The sequence below is a fragment of the Daucus carota genome, chromosome 1 (genome assembly GCF_001625215.2).
Source record: "Daucus carota subsp. sativus chromosome 1, DH1 v3.0, whole genome shotgun sequence".
NCBI classification, from domain to species: Eukaryota; Viridiplantae; Streptophyta; class Magnoliopsida; order Apiales; family Apiaceae; genus Daucus; species Daucus carota.
Genome location: NC_030381.2, coordinates 41,940,159 through 41,962,721, shown reverse-complemented (window position 1 = coordinate 41,962,721; position 22,563 = coordinate 41,940,159). Strand labels below are relative to the sequence as shown.

Here is a 22,563-nt window from a genome sequence, read left to right as displayed (position 1 = left end):
GGCTAGCCACTGATGCTGCAAAACAGACGGCTCTCTAGCCATTGCGAAGCAGATGTCTTCACTGTTAATAACCTTACTTGTGCATAATTTAATGCAGTGCTCATTTTCACTTCAAATAGCAAATCCGTCATTTGTTCGCGATTACTGTTTACCAATTGGAAAGTATGTGACAGCCACCCACCATTTAGGACATTATAAATTGTACAAGTCCCCATTTGAATAGACCATTCCCGCCCTCTCAAACAGTGAGAGGGACAACCGAACAACTTCATCCCAACATAAAGAATTTTATATAATCAAATATGTCGACTGAATTATATAAGACAGAGCTCAAGAAATTTCTGCCACATATTATCGTTGATATTTATATAATGGAATGTGGGGCTGAGTAATTCATATTTGATTTTGACCCAAATTTTTTAAAAAAATACTCCCTCTGTCCCTCTCATTTCTTTATAGTTACTATTTTGGGATGTCCCTCTCATTTTTTTACGTTACTATAAATAGTAAGTTTTTCCATCATTACACCCACTATCTTCCCCCACTATCTCATATTTAACAATAAAAACTACTATTACATCCACTACTTTCCTCCACTATCTCAAATCTATTATGATATTTAACAATAAAAACTACTATTACATCCACTACTTTCCTCCACTATCTCAAATCTATTATTAAATATTGGTAGGTCCCACCACTTTACCCACTTTTCATCTAACTTTACTCATTTTTCATACATTGTCTTGGTCTCCGTGTCCCCTCCAATGTAAACAATTGAGGGGACGGAGGGAGTATGATATAGATCATCCTCTGCCACGTAGAAAAAAAAATAACATCCAGCAAACTGATAATTGTTGTTTCTTGCAATCCTTCTTAATTTTATATGATGGAGATCCAAAATTGGGTTCAGGTCCCTGGCATATGTATTTCGGGACCTCTTAACCTACGCATTATTTTTTTCTCTTAACCTACGCACTATTTTCTAGTCGTTAGGTGAATATCAAGCGGTCACAGTCACATTCAGCGTTTGATTGAAAACATTACAACCTAAAAAGCAACTAAAACAACAATTTGAAATTTTGGTACAGACAAAGAGTGTCAGAGAGAGAGAGCGAGGTGAGAGTGGGAGAAAGATAATTAATAAAGAAATGAAAAGATCAATTAGATAAGGTAATGTAATTGCAAATAAGATCCGAAAAATAGTATATTTGCAAAATTTAGTATATTTGCAAGCAAAATCTAATAAGTGGAATACTTGATAAATTTTCTAAAATATTTTACATCAAATTATTTTAAATCCAATTAATTATATATTATCTAATGGAAAAATTAGTTAAAAATGTTTCTTTAGTGTGAAAAAAATTGTTTCAATGACACAAAGTTAAACCTTTTTTTTATTAGAAATGTTTAAACGACAATAAGTTGAAATTTTATTAATATCATAAAATTATTAATTCAAGTTTTTTGTGATTGTTATATCATGTTATGTGCTTTTTGTCTAAAATAAAGGTTTTTCTTGGAGTATGTTAGAGTAAGTTTTGTTTCAGTTCATTATATTTCAATTTAAAAATTTATTTTAGTTAATTTCTCGAATTGCTCTAATCTAGTTTTTAAAAAATATTAACTTAACTGATGTTAGATATTTCATAATTATTTTCTCAATTTAGTATATATGATCAAAACAATATTATTAGCTATGCTAATTTATAATTAGAATATTATATTTTATTAATATTATTTTATTTAAGTAGATTTAATAAAAATTAATTTTAGTTGTGAACCAAATGATGGGGAGTTTCAAGTTTGTGAGTCAATTAGTGGTCAATTCCAATAAAAATGATTTAACATTTTGAATAATCCCCATGAATCCCAGCCCTTTGAATTTTTCACCTAAAATAAACATTCACCCTAAATATAAAACATTTTCCTCATATAGTATCTATCTTCCTCTTTTTATGTGAAGTTGACATAAAAATACACACACTATATTTACACTATACATGTCCCATGCATTATTTTGCGGTAAATCTGAGAGTTGCCGACACTTTCATTGATTCATCACCCCATCTTTTTGTTGATTCTCGTTCCTCATACAAAACCCACTTTTTTAAACATTTTTAGCTTGTTAGTTTTAATCCCAGGTCGTTGTTTTTAATCAATGTAAGCTTAATCGTCACCATGTCACCTACCCTTCAATTATTAAATTCTTTATTTATTAGTTGAAGAAGTAGGTTCTTGATCTTTTGGCGCTACTTACATCTTTTTCAAAAAGATGATCATGTGCGTGCTTGAATTACATATCTATACAAATCTTAGGTATGTTTCCTTGGTGGGTCCTGCTTATTAAATCATCCATTATTGTATGTAGTGTCATTTTAGTTAAAGGACACTATGTGTTTAGCTTTTGGTTCATAATTCTTGGTGGGGTTTTATGATTTTGCTTGCATGTTATAAAGTTTTGATCTTTATGAGCATATGTGTATTTATTACTCAAGTTTAAGAGGTTAGTGATGCTAAAGAACATGTTTTGTTTAACTTTTAATTGATAATTATGGTGGGGTTATTTAGGTTTGTTTTGAGACTATAAAGTTGTGATTTTTATTTGAAATTTGTTGATGGGTATGTGTTTCTTGATTTTATAGGTGAATTTGTGGAGCATTTAATTTGTCTGCTGGTTGGATTCTGTAAAATTTGTTGAAAGAAAGAAAAAAATTGGCAAATTTGGATGGTTTGAATCTGGAATTAGGAGAATGACAGTTGAGGATGTTATCAACAAAAATGTTTTGGTTGGTATTCGATTCGATGGACATACCAAGGAGCTTCTTGATTGGGCTCTTGTGAAAGTTGCTGATCCTGGAGACCGCGTCATTGCACTTCATGTCTGTCGAAATTCGGGTATTGTACTATAGAATGCTGAATTATGTTTTCAGATTAAATTGTTGTTTTGAGCATGCATTGGTTTGTTTCTCAAATTGTAGCACCACATTCAAGTTTGAAGGAGGATTTGGATGGTATTCTTGACGAGTATGATGGACTATGCTTAAAAAGGAAGGTTGGCTTTGTTAAAGAGTTGATTTTTTCTTATGTTAAACTTAGAGGTCACAATTTAGAAAAGGTTTATATGTATGAATGTTTCTGTTGGTTTTTATTACTCAGATAGATCTTACTGGAGAAGTCTTGAAAGGGTCTTCTATTCGAAAAGTCATAGTGAGAGAAGCGAAAAGTCGAGCAGCCATGGCTGTAATTGTGGGGATTAGTAAACCTCACACTATTGGGTAAGGATAGTTCTATGAATGTCTAGATCAATATTTGGTTGTACATATTTTCTCTACTTTGCTTTTAAAAATATATAAATTTTCCAGGGGTTGGGCTTCTCTTGCTAAATACTGTGCAAAGAACCTGCCTATCACTACTGAAGTCCTGGCCTTCCATAAAGGGAAGGTTGTCTTTAGAAGGTCTGCCACTGATGACTCACCGAGTTTTCTAAGAGACCCTAAGCCAAGTATCTGTTTGATTAAAACCCCCACCTCAAGAGATGGGCAATCTGAGTTTGGTGACTCTGAGTTATCAGAAATAGGAAGGAACAGTCATGAGGGGATTTTGAGTTGTGAAGATGGATGGCGAGAGTCGAAATATGAAGACTTGGGATCTTTTGAAAGACATAGAAAATCTCTGAGTGCACTCTCAACCTCCTCGGACTTTGTTCAGCAGAGGCCTGGTTGGCCTTTACTTCAAGCAGCTAGTATATCAAGTCCGCCAATTCATGAAGCCAGGAAAATGTCTGTGGTCAGCTGGGTTATGAGCCTACCCAACAGGTCTTCCTCGCCAGGAACACCAGGATCCAACTCAAGTTTGGATTCAGTCAAGACAGAGTTTTTCCTAGGAAGAGAGAGCAGCAACCTAGGGAACAGTGGTGACTATGATGATAGTTCAAAGGGAAGTTGTGAGATACCAGAAGCTCTCGAGCTTCTCAAAACAAACTCATCTAGTAGCAAGTGGTTCAGTTATGATGTTCTGAAATCCTCCACTTGTCAATTCTCTTCAGGTTATATCTCTATGCTATTCTAATAGGCACTTAATATCACAACTGACTTGATTACTACTCGTTACTTAAGTGATTTCATTGCAGGACATATTATTGGAAAAGGCGGGTGTAATTCTGTGTATAAGGGTATTCTTTCGGATGGCAAAGCGATAGCTGTGAAGATTTCTAAGTCTTCTAGAGAAGCATGGGAGGATTTCTCTCAAGAGGTTGATATAATGACCTCTCTGAATCATAAAAACATAACGCCTCTACTTGGTGTTTGTGTGGAAGAAAAGAATTTATATTCCGTGTATGATTATATGGCCGGAGGAGATTTAGAGGAAAATCTTAACAACAAGAACAAAGTTTTATCATGGGACACAAGGCTTGAAATAGCTCTTGGTATAGCTGAAGGTTTAAACTACCTGCATAATGAGTGTTCTCAACCTGTCATCCATAGAGATGTCAAATCTTCAAACATTCTGCTCACCAAAGATTATAAACCGATGGTATACTGAAACTGCTTATTAATATATACTATATAGCATAGTTAATAGTTATTATTTTGATCATAAATTTAAAAAGGCTGTATTAGTAAGGTAATTTTTATCTCTATACTGTAGATATCTGATTTTGGGCTTGCGATATGGGCACCTACAAATTCAACATTCATCACTCATACTGATGTAGTAGGAACATTCGGCTATCTGGCGCCAGAATATTTTATGTATGGGAAAGTCAGTGACAAGGTTGATGTGTATTCTTTCGGTGTGGTTCTTCTTGAATTGTTATCTGGGAAGAAGGCAATTGGTTTCGAGTCACCAAAGGGTCAAGAAAGCTTGGTGATGTGGGTAAGTATCCTCTGGATGCATGGATTGAGAATTCCTTCTCATCCTAATACTAAATTTGTTTTTCACTCAATTATGATCATGCTATCCAGGCAAAAGAAAAATTGGAGAGTGGAGATCTAATCAGCGTATTGGACCAAAATTTAGAAAATAATGTTGACAAGGATCAAATCCAGAGGTTAGCACTTGCTGCAATTCTCTGTCTCAGAAGATCAGCACGAATTCGTCCTAAAATGAGCCAGGTAAACAAATACTACGGAATAATTTTTCTAGCTTGAGGTAGATTAAACCGACCTTTGTTACACATTTGATTAATATTGAAGGGATTTAATTACTGTACTTCCAGATTCTGAAGATCTTAAGAGGGGAGAAAGATGTAGAATATAGATCTGAAGATCAAAATTATTGTGATGATCAAATGAATAACGATGATGAAGTTTATCCAGAGTCAAGTGTGGAGTCGCATATAAGTCTTGCATTACTTGATGTCGATGAAGACTCAGTATCCTTGAGCAGCACGGGACAAAGTAGCAGCCGTTCACTGGAAGCATACTTGAAAGGAAGATGGAGTAGATCATTAAGCTTAGACTAGTGCTCTAGTAACTTTTATTTCTTAATATTAACTTCCGCTAATTCTGCAGTTATATTAGCCTGCTGAATTTGTAACTTGATCATGTACATATTAGGTTCAAATGCACCCTGGAACACTGGTGTGCTTTAGCGAAGTAGAAAGTAAACTTTTTGTGGCAATGTGTGTTAACAAATGCCACCAAATAAATGCAGCTGTTTTTATTTCGAGATAAATAGAACCATAATATTTGATATTCCCTCTGTCTCATTTAATTGTATACGTTTCTTTTCAACTGTTCGACACGCATTTCAATGCTCTTATAAAATATAGTTCCGTAACTTATTTTTGAGATTTTTTTTTTCTGAATAAAAATATAACATCCAAACTTTAATTCAGAAAAAGAAAATTTTAAAAATAAATTACACAACTACACTTTATAAGAGCATTAAAGTCCGTGCCGCGTCCCCGTCCCCCAATGTATACAATTCAGGGGGACGGAGGGAGTATGTAATATGGGTCTGACATTGACTTGTGAAATTGTATATCTCATGCCTGGAACATCCTATGATAACAAAGTTAAAAATATATCAATGTGCTCTGGTTTTGACACTACAAGAGTTTTACTTGGAAAAATGACTTCCAAGAAGACAAACGATATTACTGTTAGTCTATCATAAATTACATGAAGAAAACAGTTAATATATGTGGTAGAGAATGCATAAAATGTGTTGTTAATATTTTATAAAGGTGGTAGAGAATGCACAAGAGTTGTGCATCACCAAGATTTATAGATCATGACTTGTGATTACAACCTTTCTTATTTTCCATCTAGTACTTCATATTATAATCAAAAGCTGTCTACTGAAGATTAGACTTAAGATCACGACAATTATACAATATAGTATTAAAATATTTTCTAAAATACTTTCCTCTAAAATTAAGAGATATTACTCGATACCAAAAAGTTTGTGAGAGCAATCTGGTAGACTTTGCTTAATTATGAATATCCTGATTACTCCAGTATTCATACAGACTTTATCTATATAAAAGAAAAAATAAAATATACCTCTTGTCTTGCATTAGAAAGTTAAAAATAGATAAATAAAATTATGAAATATAAATATAAGTGTAGCCAAATTTTAGTCCGGTCTATATTATTGTATAACGGTAATAATAATATGATACAGATCATCCCGACCAAAAAAAAAAAATATGATACAGATCAAAATAATAATTCTGATGTAATATTAGAAAAGAGTGAACAAAAGACAAACTTAATCAAAAATGAGTAAAGTGGATAAATTATTGCAGGAGATAGAGCAAGGGGTAAAGTTCCTTTAGTAAGATTGTCAGCCCAAATATGTTATTTGAATAATTTTTGAGATTTTTTATTTTCTTGGCTAAGTGAGAACTAGTAACATGGATGCAGGTGTATAGGTGCAAACGTTTACTCGTTCTCGCTCGCAAGAATAGGGACATATAAATATACATTGCTGATATGAACAATATATACAAGGATCTGAAGCTAGCACAGCCAGTAACTTAGCTGTACAAGTAAGAAATAGTAGCTACAACTCCTCCAGAGCCATACATTCACCGCACTTTTCTCAGTTACTTATAAGTTTATTGAATGCTCCTCTGGTGGAGAAAATTTCTCACCCATATGGAACAAGACAGCCCTTGTCACCTTCTTTCTTTTCTTTTTATTTCATTTCATTGATTCTCGCACCATTTTTTTAAAATTTCTACACATTAGTTCCACTCTTGTGTAGTCTAGTTCCTGAGAATCTGAGTGTAATAAATATTTTTGGTCTTGTCATGGGGTTGCATAGTCCAAACATACTGTTAGTTCTGATAACAGCATTGTTAGCTAAGTCATTAGTAGTTGTCGATGCAACAGAGCCCGCGATTTCATACGACGCCAGATCTCTAATCATCAATGGAAACAGGGAGCTGCTTTTTTCGGGTTCAATTCATTATCCCCGTACTCAACCTGAGGTTTGTTGTTTAATTACTATGTGTCTTCATTTAATTTCTGACATTTTTTATGGCTGATATGATGTGTGGTTTATAATGTGATTTAATTAGATGTGGCCGGATCTTTTTGAGAAGGCGAAACTTGGAGGCATAAATGTTATTCAGACTTATATTTTCTGGAACATCCATGAAGCTGTTAAAGACAAGGTACTTATGTATCAGTAAATCTTTGGCTAGATCACATTATATTGCCCTTGAAATTATGTGTATGAAGAGCTAATCATGTGTGTGCGCGCACTTGGGCAGTTGACGTTTGAAGGCAATGCAGATATAGTAAAATTCTTCAAAGTGGCTCAAGAGCATGGCTTGTGGGTATGCCTCCGTGTTGGTCCTTACATTGCAGCTGAATGGAATCAAGGGTATGATTCTACATATACACAACATGCAACTACTTTCTCTGTATTATTCGTATTCATCGTCTAGTATGATTATTGACGACTCATGTACTGCACAGAGGATTTCCATATTGGCTGAGAGAAGTTCCAGACATCAGTTTCCGTAATTATAATGAGCCTTTCATGGTTAGTAGTATATTTTAATTCTACTCTGCTATGTAACTGTATATCAGTGAAATGAGAATTTATAGATTTATAATAAATTCTATGTGAATTTACTTGTAGTTCCACATGAAAAAATTTACGGAGATGGTGATAAACATGATGAAGAAAGAGAAATTGTTCTTACCTCAAGGAGGCCCTATCATCCTGATGCAAATAGAGAATGAGTACGGCGCAGTCCAGGCAACATACAGACAAGATGGGGAAAAATACATTAACTGGGCAGCTGAAATGGCAACCGGTCTGTACAACGAAGTCCCCTGGATTATGTGCAAGCAACCAAATGCCCCACCTCTAGTGGTAAATATCATAGATCATAAGCACATTGTGACATTGAAGCACACGTCTGTTAGTGAAGTGTGTGCATAGACATATGGATATGCACAAAATGAAAGTGCTAATTCTGGGAATTTTCTACTCTGCAGATAGAAACATGTAATGGAAGGCACTGCGCAGATACATTCAAAGGGACTAATGGTCCCAACAAGCCTCTGATGTGGACTGAGAATTGGACCGCTCAGTGAGTATTTTGTAGATTAGTAAGTCTTTTGACAATTATAATCATTCACATGCATGTATAACATATGAGCAATAACCATAGGTATCGAGCATTCGGGGATCCACCATCTCAGAGATCAGCGGAAGATATTGCTTTCTCAGTTGCTAACTTCTTTGCCAGGGGTGGAAGTTTCGTTAACTACTACATGGTATGCTATATCCATGTTAATAAGAATCAAACTAACTAGTAGCATCATGTTCATCATTTATCTAGAAGTCGCATTTTGTGATTTGCAGTACTATGGTGGGACAAATTATGGGAGGGTGAGTTCATCTTTTGTGACAACTAGATACTACGATGAAGCTCCGCTTGATGAATTTGGTTAGTCTAGCTAATTTCACTTAAACTCAGATGATACTCCACATTCATCAAGTAACTAATGAAGGTAAAGCTTCACTAATAACTTGTATTTATCTTTCCTAATTGTAATTAGGCCTCCGAAGAGATCCAAAGTTTGGTCACCTTCGAGATGTGCACAGGGCTTTAAGGTTGTCTAAGAAAGCTCTGTTCAAGGGGGCAAAGAGTGAGCAAAAAATCAACGAACATGTCAGGGTATCTTAAATTCCATTCTATTTTCCAATTCCTTTTGGTTGAACTATGACCGCGGACTCAGGATGGATAACAAGCAGACACTTAACAAGTGCTAAACATAATCGTCTCATTTTGATTCGTGCATACAAAATGATATAATGGCAATCAAGATAACTTTTTTTTCATAATAATACAGGCAGTTATTTATGACAAGCCGGGAGATGCAAGCATTTGTGCAGCTTTTCTGATAAACAACAGTACCAAGATTCCGGCCACAGTGAAATTCAGGGAATTGGATTTTTACGTGCCTGCTAAATCCATCAGCATTCTACCTGATTGCAAGACTGTTGTATATAACTCTGATACGGTAAATCTCAACACCCTTGATCTTGATTAGTAGAAAACAGATGAGGTGTGCATGGAATCTGAAAATTTAACAAAATTTACAGGTTGTATCCCAACATAATTCGAGAAATTTCGTTACTGTAAATACAGACAATAATCTAGACTGGGAATTCTACCGTGAACCGATCCCAACAATCGAGACTTTACCTATTAAGAACCCAACACCCATTGAGCTATATTCTTTGACAAAAGATGTTTCAGACTATGCATGGTACAGCACCAGGTACGTCAAAGCCTCCGGCTAGTACATACTTTTATGTATCAGACATGGGTGAGTACTCAGAAAAAAAAACGATGAATGCAGTGTCAATTTTGATCGACGGGATCTACCAATGAGGCCGGACGTGTTGCCAATCATGCAGATTCAGAACAATGGTCATGCCATGGTTTCATTTCTCAATGGAGAACTTGTAGGTAAGGGAGCATGAATAATTGCAGATACAAATGTAGACACATTATATTTGATTAGCAAAATGGATTGACAGCAGATGAAATTGTGGTCAGGATTTGCTCACGGGAAGTTGGATGCAAAGAAATTTACGCAAGAGAAACCAGTAAATCTTAGGCCAGGAATCAACCACATATCATTATTGTGCATGACATTAGGGATCCAGGTAAGGCCAGATATTACTTCACAACTTCATCTGCAGAAATGTTGTGTTTCAACTTACAAGCAAGCAAGAAGTCTGATTACTACTTTATTCATGTATATAGAACAGCGGAGCTCACATGGAGAAGAGATGGACAGGACCCGACAATCTTGTGATCAAAGGCCTCAACACTGGAACGCTTGATCTCACCGACAATGACTGGGGGCACGAGGTACGTACATTTATCTGAATTCGTTCAATTCACTGACTACTAAACACAGAAGACTATTCGATGCTTGCAGTCTCATATCCAAATCATATTCTACTGGCAAAGTCGCATGGTTACATAAAACTCTGTATTTCATGTAGGTTGGTGTCAATGGAGAGAAGCTTGAATTGTTTACAGAGGAGGGAGCACAGAAAGTAAAATGGGAGCTAGATACAGGACTAGGAACTCCAGCAACATGGTATAAGGTGAACTATGGTTTCCCTTTGGCACTTGCAACATTATCGAACAAAATCATGTATACGTAGCCTGAATAGCAAACTTAATACGTAACGTACATGGACGCAGGCATACTTTGATGCTCCGCCAGGAGACGATCCTCTTGCTATTACCATGGACTCAATGCAGAAAGGACAAATGTGGATCAATGGCAAAAGCATTGGACGTTACTGGGCATCGTTTATTACACCTCTTGGGAAGCCTTCCCAATCTGAGTACGTATCTGTAACTTTCTGAGCATGGCCTGGCACTTGATACTTCCATATAGAATCACATCTAAAAAACTAACGAATGGACTAATTTGGTTTCTGTGTTTCCGGTTTTAAAATGTGTAGGTATCATATTCCAAGGGCATTTTTGAAACCAACAAAGAACCTTGTTGTGGTATTTGAGGAAGCAGGAGGAATCCCTCATAATATTACAATCTTGACGGTGAACAGAGACACAATATGCACTTTCTTAAGAGAGACCACTCCACCTTCAGTTCATCAATTCGAGAGGAAAGACAACCAGTTGCGACCTATTGTCGATGACTTAAAAGTAGGCGCTCGACTTGAATGCCCTCCCGGTAAAGTCATGCAGAGAGTGGAGTTTGCGAGCTTTGGCGACCCAGTTGGTGCCTGTGGAATGTATAGTCAAGGAAAATGCCACTCTCCCAACAGCCAGAAAGTTGTTGAAGAGGTAACATATACATGAATAATGTGCTTTCTGTGTGTGTGTGTGCACGTTTGTTTGAAAGACATTATAAACTTGTCTTCTTTTTTTTCCAGCATTGTTTGGGAAAGAGTTCCTGCACTATTCCACTCAAGAGGGAAGCTTACGATCAAAAGGAGCAGGATACTTGCCCAGAAACATTCAAGGTGTTGGCTGCCCAAGCACTGTGTGTCGCCACACCCTAGAGAGAGATATAGATAGAATGCGTTTTCAGAGGAGAATTTCTTTCAGGACTTTCCTTTCTAGAAGGGAAAAATGGAGGAGTTTGAAGCTTCAGGTGCAAGATAATATCATCAGGTTTTTTGTAATGTGTTAGTACAAATTATTCATCATAAACCAAGTAGAATCTACTTATTCTGAATTTGAGAAAATCGGATAGACAACTAATGCTAAGAGTTGCATCGCCTGCACTGTGTGTGTAAAGCTCAACTACTTGTCGGTTTTGACACCATTATCAATTGCGAAAGGAAGTCTCAGCATAGTAGACAGTTCTTTCATTTCAGATTCATCTAATGAGAAGTGGCAGTTTCATTTAAAACTCAAATAACAATTTTTGCAATTACGTACCATGCTTACCTCACAGTAGCTGTAGTATATAGAAAGATTGCAAGGATAAATAAGTAGTTTCAATAGGCTACTAACAGCATCCGAAATCTAATATGAATCCCTTGATGAAAAAAAGCATGAGCATACATTTAAACATATATCCCTAGAAAAGTGATCCACCATGTTAATAGAATCATGCTATTGCATTTTTCTTAAAGGAGGGTAAGGAACTTGACTAAAAATTCATGTATTTACATAGAGAACAATAGGACTGCAGCCGAATTGGCAGTTAAAAGAAAAAGCGGCTCCATCTCCATGTGCCAATAATTTTTATTTCAGTGCAACAATGTCAAATGTAAAACGTCAACATGATACAACTCTGAACTCTCTCTGAATGAAATAAAGGAAGAATACAAGCTCATACAAGTACTCGTTTAAGACAGATTACAAAACCAAAAACCGAAGATTCTAAACTTCCTGTTTATCTACAACCTGATTCTTAGCAGCATGCCATGGAGCTCCAGGTATATATATTCCCTTTAATCACTCCGAACATGGAACAACCAATGTAATTTAGAGAAGCTGCCATAGTGAGCCCCCAATTAAAACTAGAAAATACAGTGATATAGTCAGGTAAGAGGCAACTGTAACAAAACATCAACGTGCAGACCAACTGATGTATCATGGAAATCATAGACTAGAAAATGAAATACTGCAGTTGCTTAAATACAAAGACCAGTATGACCACAAAAAAACCCTAATGCCCTTTTAAGTTCATTCAACCGATAAGTTTTTTGAAATGAGGATACTGACCTTGACAGTCTGCAGCTGCCCCAAGTATCACAGGGAAGAAGCGAATGATGCTACTTTCAGCACTAACAAAATCCAGTTCTAAAATAAAGCCACATGTGTTTCCAATAATATACATTTTCAGTTAGTCTAAACTCATGACAAATCAAAAGATCCCTGTCCTTCACTTATAGCATATAGTAGCTTCTTGTACATGACTTCCTGTTACATCAGAGAAGGTAAAAAAAAATCAGAAAGACAAAATTCCTCACAACCAACATGAAAGCATGAGCTCAAATCCTATTTTAGTCTCAACTTCCCAGCTCTGATTAGGACATCAAACAAGAAACAAAGTCACACTTTACCTTGGTAGAATAAGGAGGAAGCTTCAAGTAATTTGCACATGTCATCACACTTGGTAAATCATCATCGGCTGATTCTGACACACCGGGCACATTCGACATGTTCCCGACAGTTGACGAATGCTGCAACCAAAAACCAAAATGTCAATTGCATACACAACTGAGATCAAAATATTTATAGTAAGCGTCTTACCTTTCTCACAATAGTCAGCTTTGGATTCAGTGCTGCCAAACCGCCAGGAGGAAGCCGAGGTGCACCAGTCACAAACTGACAGAAAGCCCGCTGCTGCTCTGGGGTAAATTCTCCCATAATCTCAAGTAACTACAGATAACAAGATGCCATCCCAGGTCAAATTCAAGAATTGTTTGCTATGTGAGGAGCAAGATATCTAACTTTACTTACATTTACAATTGCAGGGCTCTTTGCATTATAGCCATGATCAAACTTAATGTGATCTGCAAGCGACTCCATCTGTATATGAAGAAATTTGAAAAGTATATCAGATAAATATGAATACAGATGAGTAGATGACTTTATTAATTACTGATCTGGAGTGATATGAGTAAACATGATGTGGCATATTACCTTCCACAACTCTCTACGGCCACAAAGCAAATAGTCCAATTCGTCTGGGGAAAATATTTGCAAAGCTGCGATGTCAAAGACCTGAAGGTAGATAATAATAAAGATACAAGTCAGATTGCAAAACTAACATTAGTTTGAAATAACTACATTCTCTATGTAAAGAAAACATATTTATTAAATAAACTGATGAAAGTTAATATTGGGAAGTGATGCTTTACATAATATTTGGCAGTTGGCGTGATTCATTAGAGAGTATAATGCTTAAACTAAAATGTCAAAACCAAGGGTATAAAACAAAAATAAGACTACCGCATACAGCCATGCCTGAATATAGCAATCACACATACAACTATAAAAAAAACATGATATAATACCCCATTAATAAACGGAAGTACGAAAGAAGAGAGAGCGAAGCTAAAGTGTGTTGCTGCTAACTGTATGCCATGCGCCAAAGACATGCACATACAGCAACATGCTTATACAATTTCATAGTTAAGACAAGGGAAACAAGAGAACTAAAAAAGAGAGTGAACCTAAAGTATATTCTTCACAAATGTATGCCATACACCAAATACATACACACGCAGTAATACACTAGGACAATTAAATTTGACTAGAAAAGTAACCCCCCCCCCCCCCCCCCCCCCCCCCCCAAACCCAACACACACACGACCAGAGTTCCCTGCTAACCTGATTAAAGCCAGCTCTAAATGCCTCCAGCTGTTTAAAGATCCCAACTCTTACAGTAGCATCAACGGCAAGGGAAATATACTCTTCCAAATTATTTATATCAACCTAAGGATTAAAAAAAAAAAAAAACCATTAGGATATGACACAATGCAATGGTGTGCATAACTGATGTACTTGCTGAAATTTAGTGTCATAGGCCTGACCATCTCATCGCCTGGTTTCATGACGTAATTAGGATATCCAGGCAGTGTAAAATCCAGACAAAGATCTTCTACCGAAGCCCCATGGAAGTGTATATCAGCAGCTTCATGATCTTGGCCTCTTGTTGATTGTAAATACTGTTTCCTGCAAATAAGGGCTTGTAGTTCTAGAAGCGACTTCCCCAGTTCGGCATCAAAAGAAAGAATGTCATGCAAATTGAGTTCCTAAATCATTAAAAAGTCGTCAACACTCAAATAATATGAACCAACACATCAACTTGACACAAAAGAAGAGTTATAGAAGTAGAACATGAAATTGGCTTACTTGACCAAGGATAAGCTTATAAAATGCGGTAGATAATGGCAAGTCCAGAAGCCGTCCATCTTGAAGAGCCTTGGCTGTCACGCGACCAAGAAGTCTGAAGTAATCAATTACCTTGTTAAATTGACCAACATCAGAGCCATCAGATGGTGGCCAAGGCCGCGGGAACAAACCAAGAGGTGCTTGAATAAGATCTCTAGATGCCTGACTAATATTGCTTATCCTCTTCCCATCTTTCTGGTGAACTGTATCACTTTCAACTGCTGATTTATCATAGGAATTAGATCTCCACATTCCAAGTCCAACCTTCTGTAGGTCGTGACTCAAAAGGGTGTAAAACTCCAAGGTAGGCCCTAATCCAGTACCAACTTCGCCAAAATATTCTACTTCTAGAACAGCCTTTTGACTAGAATACATCTCCATAACCTTTGCTGCCGACTCAAGAATGCGATTTCGAGATACACGAACTTTCTGCCTCTGTAATCTCCCAACCCGGACCTCTCTTTCATTCATTGAACCAAGACCATCTGCACCCTGCTGCTGTTGAAGTCGATGCAGTGCACGAGACAATCCAAAAGCAGTAGAATAGAAATACTGACGCCGGGTCTCAAAAGGAAACAAGAATGGACATGCTCTTGTCAACTGGTAGCACCAAGATGGAAGACTCCCACTACAAAGGGCGAGTGCATCTTGAATCTGTCGAGCTAATTTCGGAGTAAGCTTACTATTGATAAATTCCTCGATGGGAACCCTGACACCTGTCACAATAATCTCATCTAAGCTAGAGATCTTTCCTTCAGCAAAACTATTAGTCGCTGCCTCGACACGTAAACGTTGTGCTAGTTGATTCAATCCCTCTAATACACGTAATAGTGCCAATATGCCATATGATGGATTACTTTTTTCAAGATCACAAGGTAATTCCACATGCAAAATACTATCTAAAAGTGATGAGTGCTGCAATGATGGATTAACAGTGGAATTAAGAGCAGAACCCGTCCTTGATGATTTACCAGGCGATGTAGAACTTACTGCCTCAGCTGAACCCCTGTCAGCTTGGCTGTCAGCCCTCTGATATGTGATGGTATAGATGTCACCCCACAGTCTGCTTCCATCACTAGAAACAAAATCACTACCATTATATCTCTCATCGTCATCCTCATCAAGGAAAAGCTGTCTCTGCACAGCCTGATAGATGGTCAAATGTCTATTTAGCTGCTTACCAGCAGCTGAAAAAACTAATTTGGGTTGCTCATTATGACCAAAGATGAGTCTTCCCTGTCGGTCTCTTGCTCCCCTGATACCTCTACCATTTGAAGATGCAAGCCCGGCCATAGCAGCTGCAGCAAAAGACATTGCACCCCTTGAACCAAAAGAATTTCCACTCCTGAAATTACCAGAATCCGAGCCCTTGTCTGTTGTAGCTCTGCTGCTAGAACCACGAGCTGGGTTTGTCTGGCTACTGCTTGGTGTTGGGCCAATAGGACTACTTTCAGTTGAATCACCTAATTTAACATCATGCACTCTGTCCGGCGTGCAAAGAGGAAGAGAATCACCTCTCAATAGCTACATATACAAAACAATCAAAATAATTACGTCAGTCAAAATAATCTAAATTTATATTGAATGTAGATATATTATAATGAACAGACAATAGATCTTTAAATAGCATACTCTACCTGGGGAGCTGACAAGACACCAAGAGCACATATTTAACAATTATTAATTTATTGTAAATTTGACAATATTTTACTTAGTCCATCAAAAATTCTATTTACAAATGTAGGAAAAAATGCATATAATAATTTAGCAGAATATTGTATTCAACTACAACAGTCACTAAATGACCGGAGCATAGCAGAAAGTTCTCATTAGTTAAGCTGCAAATGTCTGTGATTGCTAAAATTTCCAGTACACATGTTAATGTAACAAAAAAGGAAAGCTAGTCACATAGGCATCAACTAATATTATTGTACATACATCATCATGGTCGTCATCATCCTCATCGGAGATATCATCATCTTCAATCACTAAAGCCTCATCAATTTCAATAGGAGATATGTCCAGATCTTCATCCTACAAGGTACAAACATAATAATCTTATAAGAAAATTTATGCAAAGTACATCAACATGAAGGGAGATCTACAATAATATAGAGTAGATAATATCATATATGGAATGGAAAAAAGTACGGTCTTATCTACTTCCTCGCATATCGACAAATATAATTTGCGTTTACTTGTTAAAGAGATCGATCCATTGGCCTATAAGTACACTTAAAAATGTTTTTTCCAGAGTTACGTATGCTAATTAATAGATAAAACCTAGACAAAAGTTGAAGGCAAAACAAATTTGAATCATTTGATCAACTGTTAACTTCACAATGAGCCCATATAAGAAGAATCCACATAAAACACAAACCACATGCCACATTACCACATTACTTGACCTTACCGCGAGGACCTACAGATGCTGCAAATTTTACTCCTAGATAAATGCATACCTCAGAAGAAGAATCTACTTCTGCAGGTTTCATTTCAGCATCTTTATCCAGAGCCGCTTTTTTACGAGCAGCATGTCTTGTCTGAGGTCCTCTTGCATCCTCTTGAGCTGTCTTCAAAACAGCTTTGCCCTTCCCTTTAGATAAGCTTGTGCTCCTCTCCTGTAATGATTCCTTCTTGGTATTTTCATTAATAACGATAGATGCTCTAGATCTTGTTGAATGACGACGCGTAGTATAAGCGGGGGTTGGAGTAAATAGTGATGAAGCACCAGCTCCAGTAGGAGCTTTTCCAGACTCAAGATTCCCAATAGACTCTGCAGGCTTCTGAACACTATCAGCTCGTTGTACTCGAGGCCATAGGAAGTCTTCAATAGCAGCTAGAGTCGCTAACGGATCAATCAGAACAACGTTTGACGAATAATCACGGAGAGATTTTTCTCCTTGTGATCTACACAGCCGCAACTTGAATGGCTGAGACAGAGCACTCAGACCAGAAGAGAGTCGGACATTACCACTAGACGATCTTGCACTATGGCTCAGTACGACAGGAAAACGCTCAGAGGAGGACAATGCATTTTGAAGCTTCTGAACTAAGATACTCATTGGCGCTTCATTTTTTTCAAGAACACCTGAAGGAAGTGCAAGTGCAACAAATGATTTATACCTTCTAATTGCTTGTTGTCGGAGCTTAGACAGATTAGCTTCTGACATTTTCTCCTTGGTAGTGTATCCACAGGAGAAGTAGTTCAGCAGAGCATCCACTACACCACTACCAATGAATTCAAAAGTGGACACACCATCCCCTTTGCTTAGCTCAATTAGCATCTCGGATATCACCCTAACCAATTTATCTTCTTCACTATCAGAAATATTAGCAATACGTGAACCCGTAGATCTGGATGTTCCTTTTGATTTAGTCCTCCCATCTTGGATACCAGCATTCAACCTTGTGCAAAGGTTTTTTAAATTTAAAAGATCAACTGTAACCCCAGCGTCGACCACACCAGGATTCGTGCGGAAGTACTTTTCTTTGAAAGTTTTGGCACATGTACTTACAGCCATACGAATATTGGAGTTAACAGAAGGAATTTCAGTTGCACTTGGAGGTGACCCAATAGTTGGAATCGAATATTTGGATTCATCTGTGGAGTTAACATTTAAACTCGAGTTTTCACCTCGTCTTTGGTAACGTCTTGAACGCGAGGACCCAGTTATAGAATCATTTGCCAACTCGCATAGTGACGCCTGGGAGATCAGAGTACTGGTAGATCCTGGTAATATTAGTGCATCTACAGCATGCAATACACCTTCTCTTACGAATATATTGGAGAAAGTTCCAGGAAGTTTTTCCATGAGAATATCCGCTATTTGAAGGGCAGGCACCAAAACTTGCGGATCCTTCCAAGCTAAAACCCCAGCTAAGAAACTAAGCCAAACAAAAGATACATACATAATTACTCCACCACACTAAATCAAACACTCATGAAACAAATATTTTAAGAAAAACATGAATACCTCGATATATTTGTTCCACTTAACAAGGACTGTATCATATCTGCACTGCTAAAGTACATGAGCTTCCCAATAACAGAAAGGCAATTGTGACGAACAGAACCATTCACACTAGATCCATAGATCTGCAAAAAACAAAGGAAACATTATTTACAACCTAGAGCAAAGAACTTGATCATTCTAATTGTCTGGAATATTACCTGAATTAGAACAGGAAGAAGGTCCATTCCAAATTGTTGAAGAAGCTCTGGCTGTTCATTTAATAATTTCTTACGAGTTGAAATTTCATAACTGCATCTAGAAGAATCTACTTGTACTTCAGAACTGCTAGCAGGAGGCTTCTTTAGATGAGATCCCTTTTGAAATATATTGCAACTTGCAGGAAGAGAAATAGTTCCTTCAGGTAACGGGGGAAGAAGCTCATTTGCTAGATTCACAATCTCAAAAATCTGAGCCATGAGATAGATAAGCATTTTTAAGTATGGATATACATATATGTTCTAACAAATAACAACTGTCTGCTTGGTAATATTTATTGCCACTGATCTTTGTGACCATATTTTACTGGGAGCCCAACCCAAATACTTTTTACTGACTAGATTATTTAAGGCAATAGATTTGCTAACTCTTTTTTCCGAATACAGGCCGACACAAAATGCCCTGAACATTAAGTGTGACTTTGCGACTATGCCATTTTGGTGTTTTCACATATTGCTATAGGGTATGTATATATAACACCCACGCAAGTAACACTGCTTTGAATTAGAAATTGCAATAATTACACTTAAATTATTGTTGAGTTTCTTACCCACTAGCAAGCAATTTAATTGCAGATGGCTACGTAGAAAGTATCCTGAAATAATAATTAAAGTAAAAGGGAGCTTCTACCTGCTCTGGTGGTCTGCTTAAAGCAGGGGTTGCAGACATGCCTGCGACAAGACCAGAACCAGATAATATATTTTTAAGAATGCCACTGATCCCCAGTAGTAGTAAAGTTTTCGCTCCTAGTGGTGACCCGCTTGCACATGTTGAAAGCAAGTGTACCAATCCCTGCATGTCACCTAAGTCACATTCTACAAATTCAATATAAAAAGCATATAACATGGGGTGATTTTGTGTACCGTATATGTGGATGTGCTGAGAGAAGCTTGGCCGCCTCCAGAGCTAGTGGTAGATATTAGTGAGGCTGCCTGTGTAACCAGCCCATGATTGCACAGTTGGTCCAGATTATCAGAAGATGAAGCGAAAGCCTCGGTAATCCTAGTCAGGCAGATGGAAGCATGCTCTACAACCTACCAAATAAAGAGAAGACGACAAAAATGTGTGAACATCTAAACAAGTTTTTTAAAAGTAATTACATGACAACTTAATAAATTCATATAGTTGCTAAAATGACTTTCAAACCTTGGCATCATGATACTGAAGTAGATTAGTAAGTATAGGAACAGCATCCATTACAAAATCAGATGCATCAGAAGGCAACTTCTTACAAATATTTGCAGCAGTAGATAATGCCACACGCTGAACAAGAAATTAATATCAGTCCATGTTCAAATTCATAATTAAACAAGGTTATAGGCTTTCTACATTCAGACACAAAAAGCTTTATTGCTTGAAAATACCTGGACTCCAGTTGAGAAGAAGTCAAGATATGACAACACTGCTATCAATGCACCGGCACGTAAGCAAGCAGTTGGGTGCTCCTGGGATATCTTTTTCAGAGCTTGTAGAGACTGTCCAAAACAATATCAACATTTTAATATATAATGACCGCAAACGTACAAGTAATTCATTGAGCCGGAATTTATAGCAATTATCATTACCCGAATGCAATAAATGACAAAAACTCACCTGTTCAGCCAAATCCATATACTGAATCGCAACCAATCTGTTAACAAAACAACTAACAGCACCATAATGCACCACAGCCGAACAGGAAGACGGAAGCACATCACACAAATGTGTAATAGCCCTAGCTGCAAGAAGCATAATATCAGGATTACTCTCATACCCCAACAACCCTACAAGCACCGGAACAAAAGAATCCACCGGGAATGTACTAAGCGAATCCTCAGTCCCAATGGAAAGCATATCACAAAGCTGAGTCAAAGCCTCAACTTGCTTCCCTTCCTCACCATCAGCCCTCAACCCCACCAAAATCTTCTTCAATCTCCCACTCTGATGAGAACCGGACGCAGCTGCCATTGCAGAAGACGGAAGCAAATCATCCAATCCAGCCCCCAATCTCCTCAACAAGCCTTGCAATGCACTACTTGCAGAAGTCAAATTAGAATGCAACATCCCCACACCATCCTCATCACTATCCTCATCCTCACTATCCCCATCCTCATCGTCATCTCGATTCGACTCAATCTTTAACCCCAACATCCTCTCAACTTCATTCCCCCTAACCCTAACATCAATCTCCTTCTCTTTCCCTTTGTCAGAACTCTCCTTAACCTTGTCCACAACATGATTCTTGCCACGACGACCGCGATGACCCGAACCCGAAGACTCATCCATACTCACACCTTTAGTCAAGATCCTTGAATTAGCAACAGCAGAGGTTAAACGACGGCGTTTTGAAGCACGAGTAGACACACCAGATGAAGAAGAAGGAGGGGCCTCTGCCCTTTTGCGGCTACGAGTTTCCATACAAAAACCCACAAACCCCTTTAAATTACTGGACTCAACCAGCGATCACACATGATTAGATGCGTGAATTAGCTCATTTAAGACCCTTGTTTTCTTGAAATCAATGTAAAGATTCAATCTTTAAGGATTATACACACAACAAACTGTCTGTAAAGGTCCCCGATTGGAAAAAGATTGAATCTTTGTTAAGAGAGTGATGAGGGTGTTAATCTGCGTGTGGTTAAAGCTTTGCTTCCAGCCGCTAAGAAAAAATGTGTGTACGCACCAAGATATACAGCAAAGAGAGAAGGTGATGTTTTAGCTTACATTAAAATAAATAATCAAAAAAATAAAAGAGGAGTATATTTCTTAACTATTGAATTATGTGCATAATTATTAATCAAATTTTTCTTCCAACTAAATTTAGTTTTCTGAAATAAAACAAAAATACATCAATTTCTATTTTTTTAATAAACAAATCTTTATTTTTTTCTCACATAATTAATAATAAACACATATTTCACATTTATATCCAAAAATATTAGAAAAATATGCATTTTAAAAAAGAAATAAGTCCTCGACAAGGGCTTAATTTATGTAACCAAACGTGCCCTATGTCATGTATCATGGAGTGGATTATAAATATTTATTTCAATTTTTATTTAATCATGAATATATTTTAAATTAAACTAATATAAATATGTGTCCGTTTCAATTTTTATTTAACTATAAATGTATTCTGAATGTATTCTGAATTAAACTAGTATAAGTGTGTTCTGTTATTTATATTAAAATTAGGTATAAAAGCTCGTGCCAAACACGAACTTTCAGATTCGATTATATTTTTTTTATTATATTTATAAATTTAAAATTTAATATCATTACTTTTTATTTCTAAATTATACCTATGAATCTATGTGTTTTAGTTAATTCATAATTAATTACTTAAACAATAAAAATTATTTTATTTTCAGAAATAATATATATATATATCATAATAATAATTTCATCATTCAAATATATTAAATAAATAACATTCATGGATTTAATAAGGATATCTCCACCGATAAACTA

General features: G+C 36.7%; 3 protein-coding genes across 6 annotated transcripts; 2 read left to right on the top strand and 1 right to left on the bottom strand.

Annotated features, from left to right (window-relative positions):
• The first annotated feature begins 2,022 nt into the window (after positions 1-2,022).
• Positions 2,023-5,699, top strand: LOC108202926 (protein kinase STUNTED). Of its 3 annotated transcripts, none has more exons than XM_017372456.2 (9): positions 2,023-2,319; positions 2,646-2,898; positions 2,982-3,055; positions 3,160-3,278; positions 3,366-4,048; positions 4,133-4,536; positions 4,651-4,878; positions 4,968-5,117; positions 5,222-5,699. In XM_017372456.2, exons 2-9 carry the CDS (start codon positions 2,754-2,756, stop codon positions 5,465-5,467), a joined length of 2,049 nt encoding a protein of 682 aa, XP_017227945.1. In that variant the 5' UTR covers positions 2,023-2,319; positions 2,646-2,753; the 3' UTR covers positions 5,468-5,699. The 3 variants fall into 3 exon arrangements, with proteins under 3 accessions (XP_017227945.1, XP_017227431.1, XP_063940729.1); XM_017371942.2 differs by lacking the exon at positions 2,023-2,319 and adding an exon at positions 2,368-2,506; XM_064084659.1 differs by lacking the exon at positions 2,023-2,319 and adding an exon at positions 2,521-2,557.
• A 1,404-nt stretch (positions 5,700-7,103) lies between these two features.
• On the top strand, positions 7,104-11,851 carry LOC108195533 (beta-galactosidase 13). Its single transcript, XM_064084646.1, has 18 exons — positions 7,104-7,444; positions 7,535-7,630; positions 7,730-7,842; positions 7,938-8,004; positions 8,104-8,340; positions 8,466-8,560; positions 8,642-8,747; positions 8,836-8,920; positions 9,033-9,151; positions 9,327-9,497; positions 9,580-9,758; positions 9,840-9,949; positions 10,040-10,149; positions 10,250-10,357; positions 10,495-10,599; positions 10,700-10,845; positions 10,966-11,311; positions 11,401-11,851. Exons 1-18 carry the CDS (start codon positions 7,265-7,267, stop codon positions 11,527-11,529), a joined length of 2,502 nt encoding a protein of 833 aa, XP_063940716.1. The 5' UTR covers positions 7,104-7,264; the 3' UTR covers positions 11,530-11,851.
• Positions 11,852-12,179: 328 nt separating this feature from the next.
• On the bottom strand, positions 12,180-21,769 carry LOC108201188 (E3 ubiquitin-protein ligase UPL3). Of its 2 annotated transcripts, none has more exons than XM_064084643.1 (18): positions 20,707-21,769; positions 20,478-20,588; positions 20,260-20,376; positions 19,977-20,147; positions 19,744-19,905; positions 19,056-19,304; positions 18,859-18,980; positions 17,344-18,769; positions 16,820-16,915; positions 14,843-16,405; positions 14,521-14,742; positions 14,318-14,422; positions 13,628-13,708; positions 13,445-13,513; positions 13,235-13,363; positions 13,045-13,164; positions 12,704-12,901; positions 12,180-12,498 (listed from the first exon to the last, which is right to left on the bottom strand). In XM_064084643.1, the coding sequence occupies exons 1-17, from the start codon at positions 21,508-21,510 to the stop codon at positions 12,836-12,838; spliced, it is 5,613 nt and encodes a 1,870-aa protein (XP_063940713.1). In that variant the 5' UTR covers positions 21,511-21,769; the 3' UTR covers positions 12,180-12,498; positions 12,704-12,835. The 2 variants fall into 2 exon arrangements, with proteins under 2 accessions (XP_063940713.1, XP_063940714.1); XM_064084644.1 differs by having other exon boundaries at positions 12,180-12,472; positions 20,707-21,652.
• Between the last annotated feature and the right edge of the window lie 794 nt (positions 21,770-22,563).

Coding starts and splice junctions, on each gene's coding strand:
- LOC108202926 (XM_017372456.2), top strand. CDS start 2,754: ATGACAGTTGAGGATGTTATCAACAAAAATGTTTTGGTTGGTATTCGA. Junction 4,537..4,650: donor CCAAAGATTATAAACCGATG/GTATACTGAAAC, acceptor TCTATACTGTAG/ATATCTGATTTTGGGCTTGC. Junction 5,118..5,221: donor TTCGTCCTAAAATGAGCCAG/GTAAACAAATAC, acceptor CTGTACTTCCAG/ATTCTGAAGATCTTAAGAGG.
- LOC108195533 (XM_064084646.1), top strand. CDS start 7,265: ATGGGGTTGCATAGTCCAAACATACTGTTAGTTCTGATAACAGCATTG. Junction 9,152..9,326: donor AAATCAACGAACATGTCAGG/GTATCTTAAATT, acceptor ATAATAATACAG/GCAGTTATTTATGACAAGCC. Junction 10,846..10,965: donor GGGAAGCCTTCCCAATCTGA/GTACGTATCTGT, acceptor TAAAATGTGTAG/GTATCATATTCCAAGGGCAT.
- LOC108201188 (XM_064084643.1), bottom strand. CDS start 21,510: ATGGAAACTCGTAGCCGCAAAAGGGCAGAGGCCCCTCCTTCTTCTTCA. Junction 20,377..20,477: donor TCTTCTCAACTGGAGTCCAG/GTATTTTCAAGC, acceptor TTTCTTGTTCAG/CGTGTGGCATTATCTACTGC. Junction 19,906..19,976: donor TCAGCACATCCACATATACG/GTACACAAAATC, acceptor GGTGACATGCAG/GGATTGGTACACTTGCTTTC.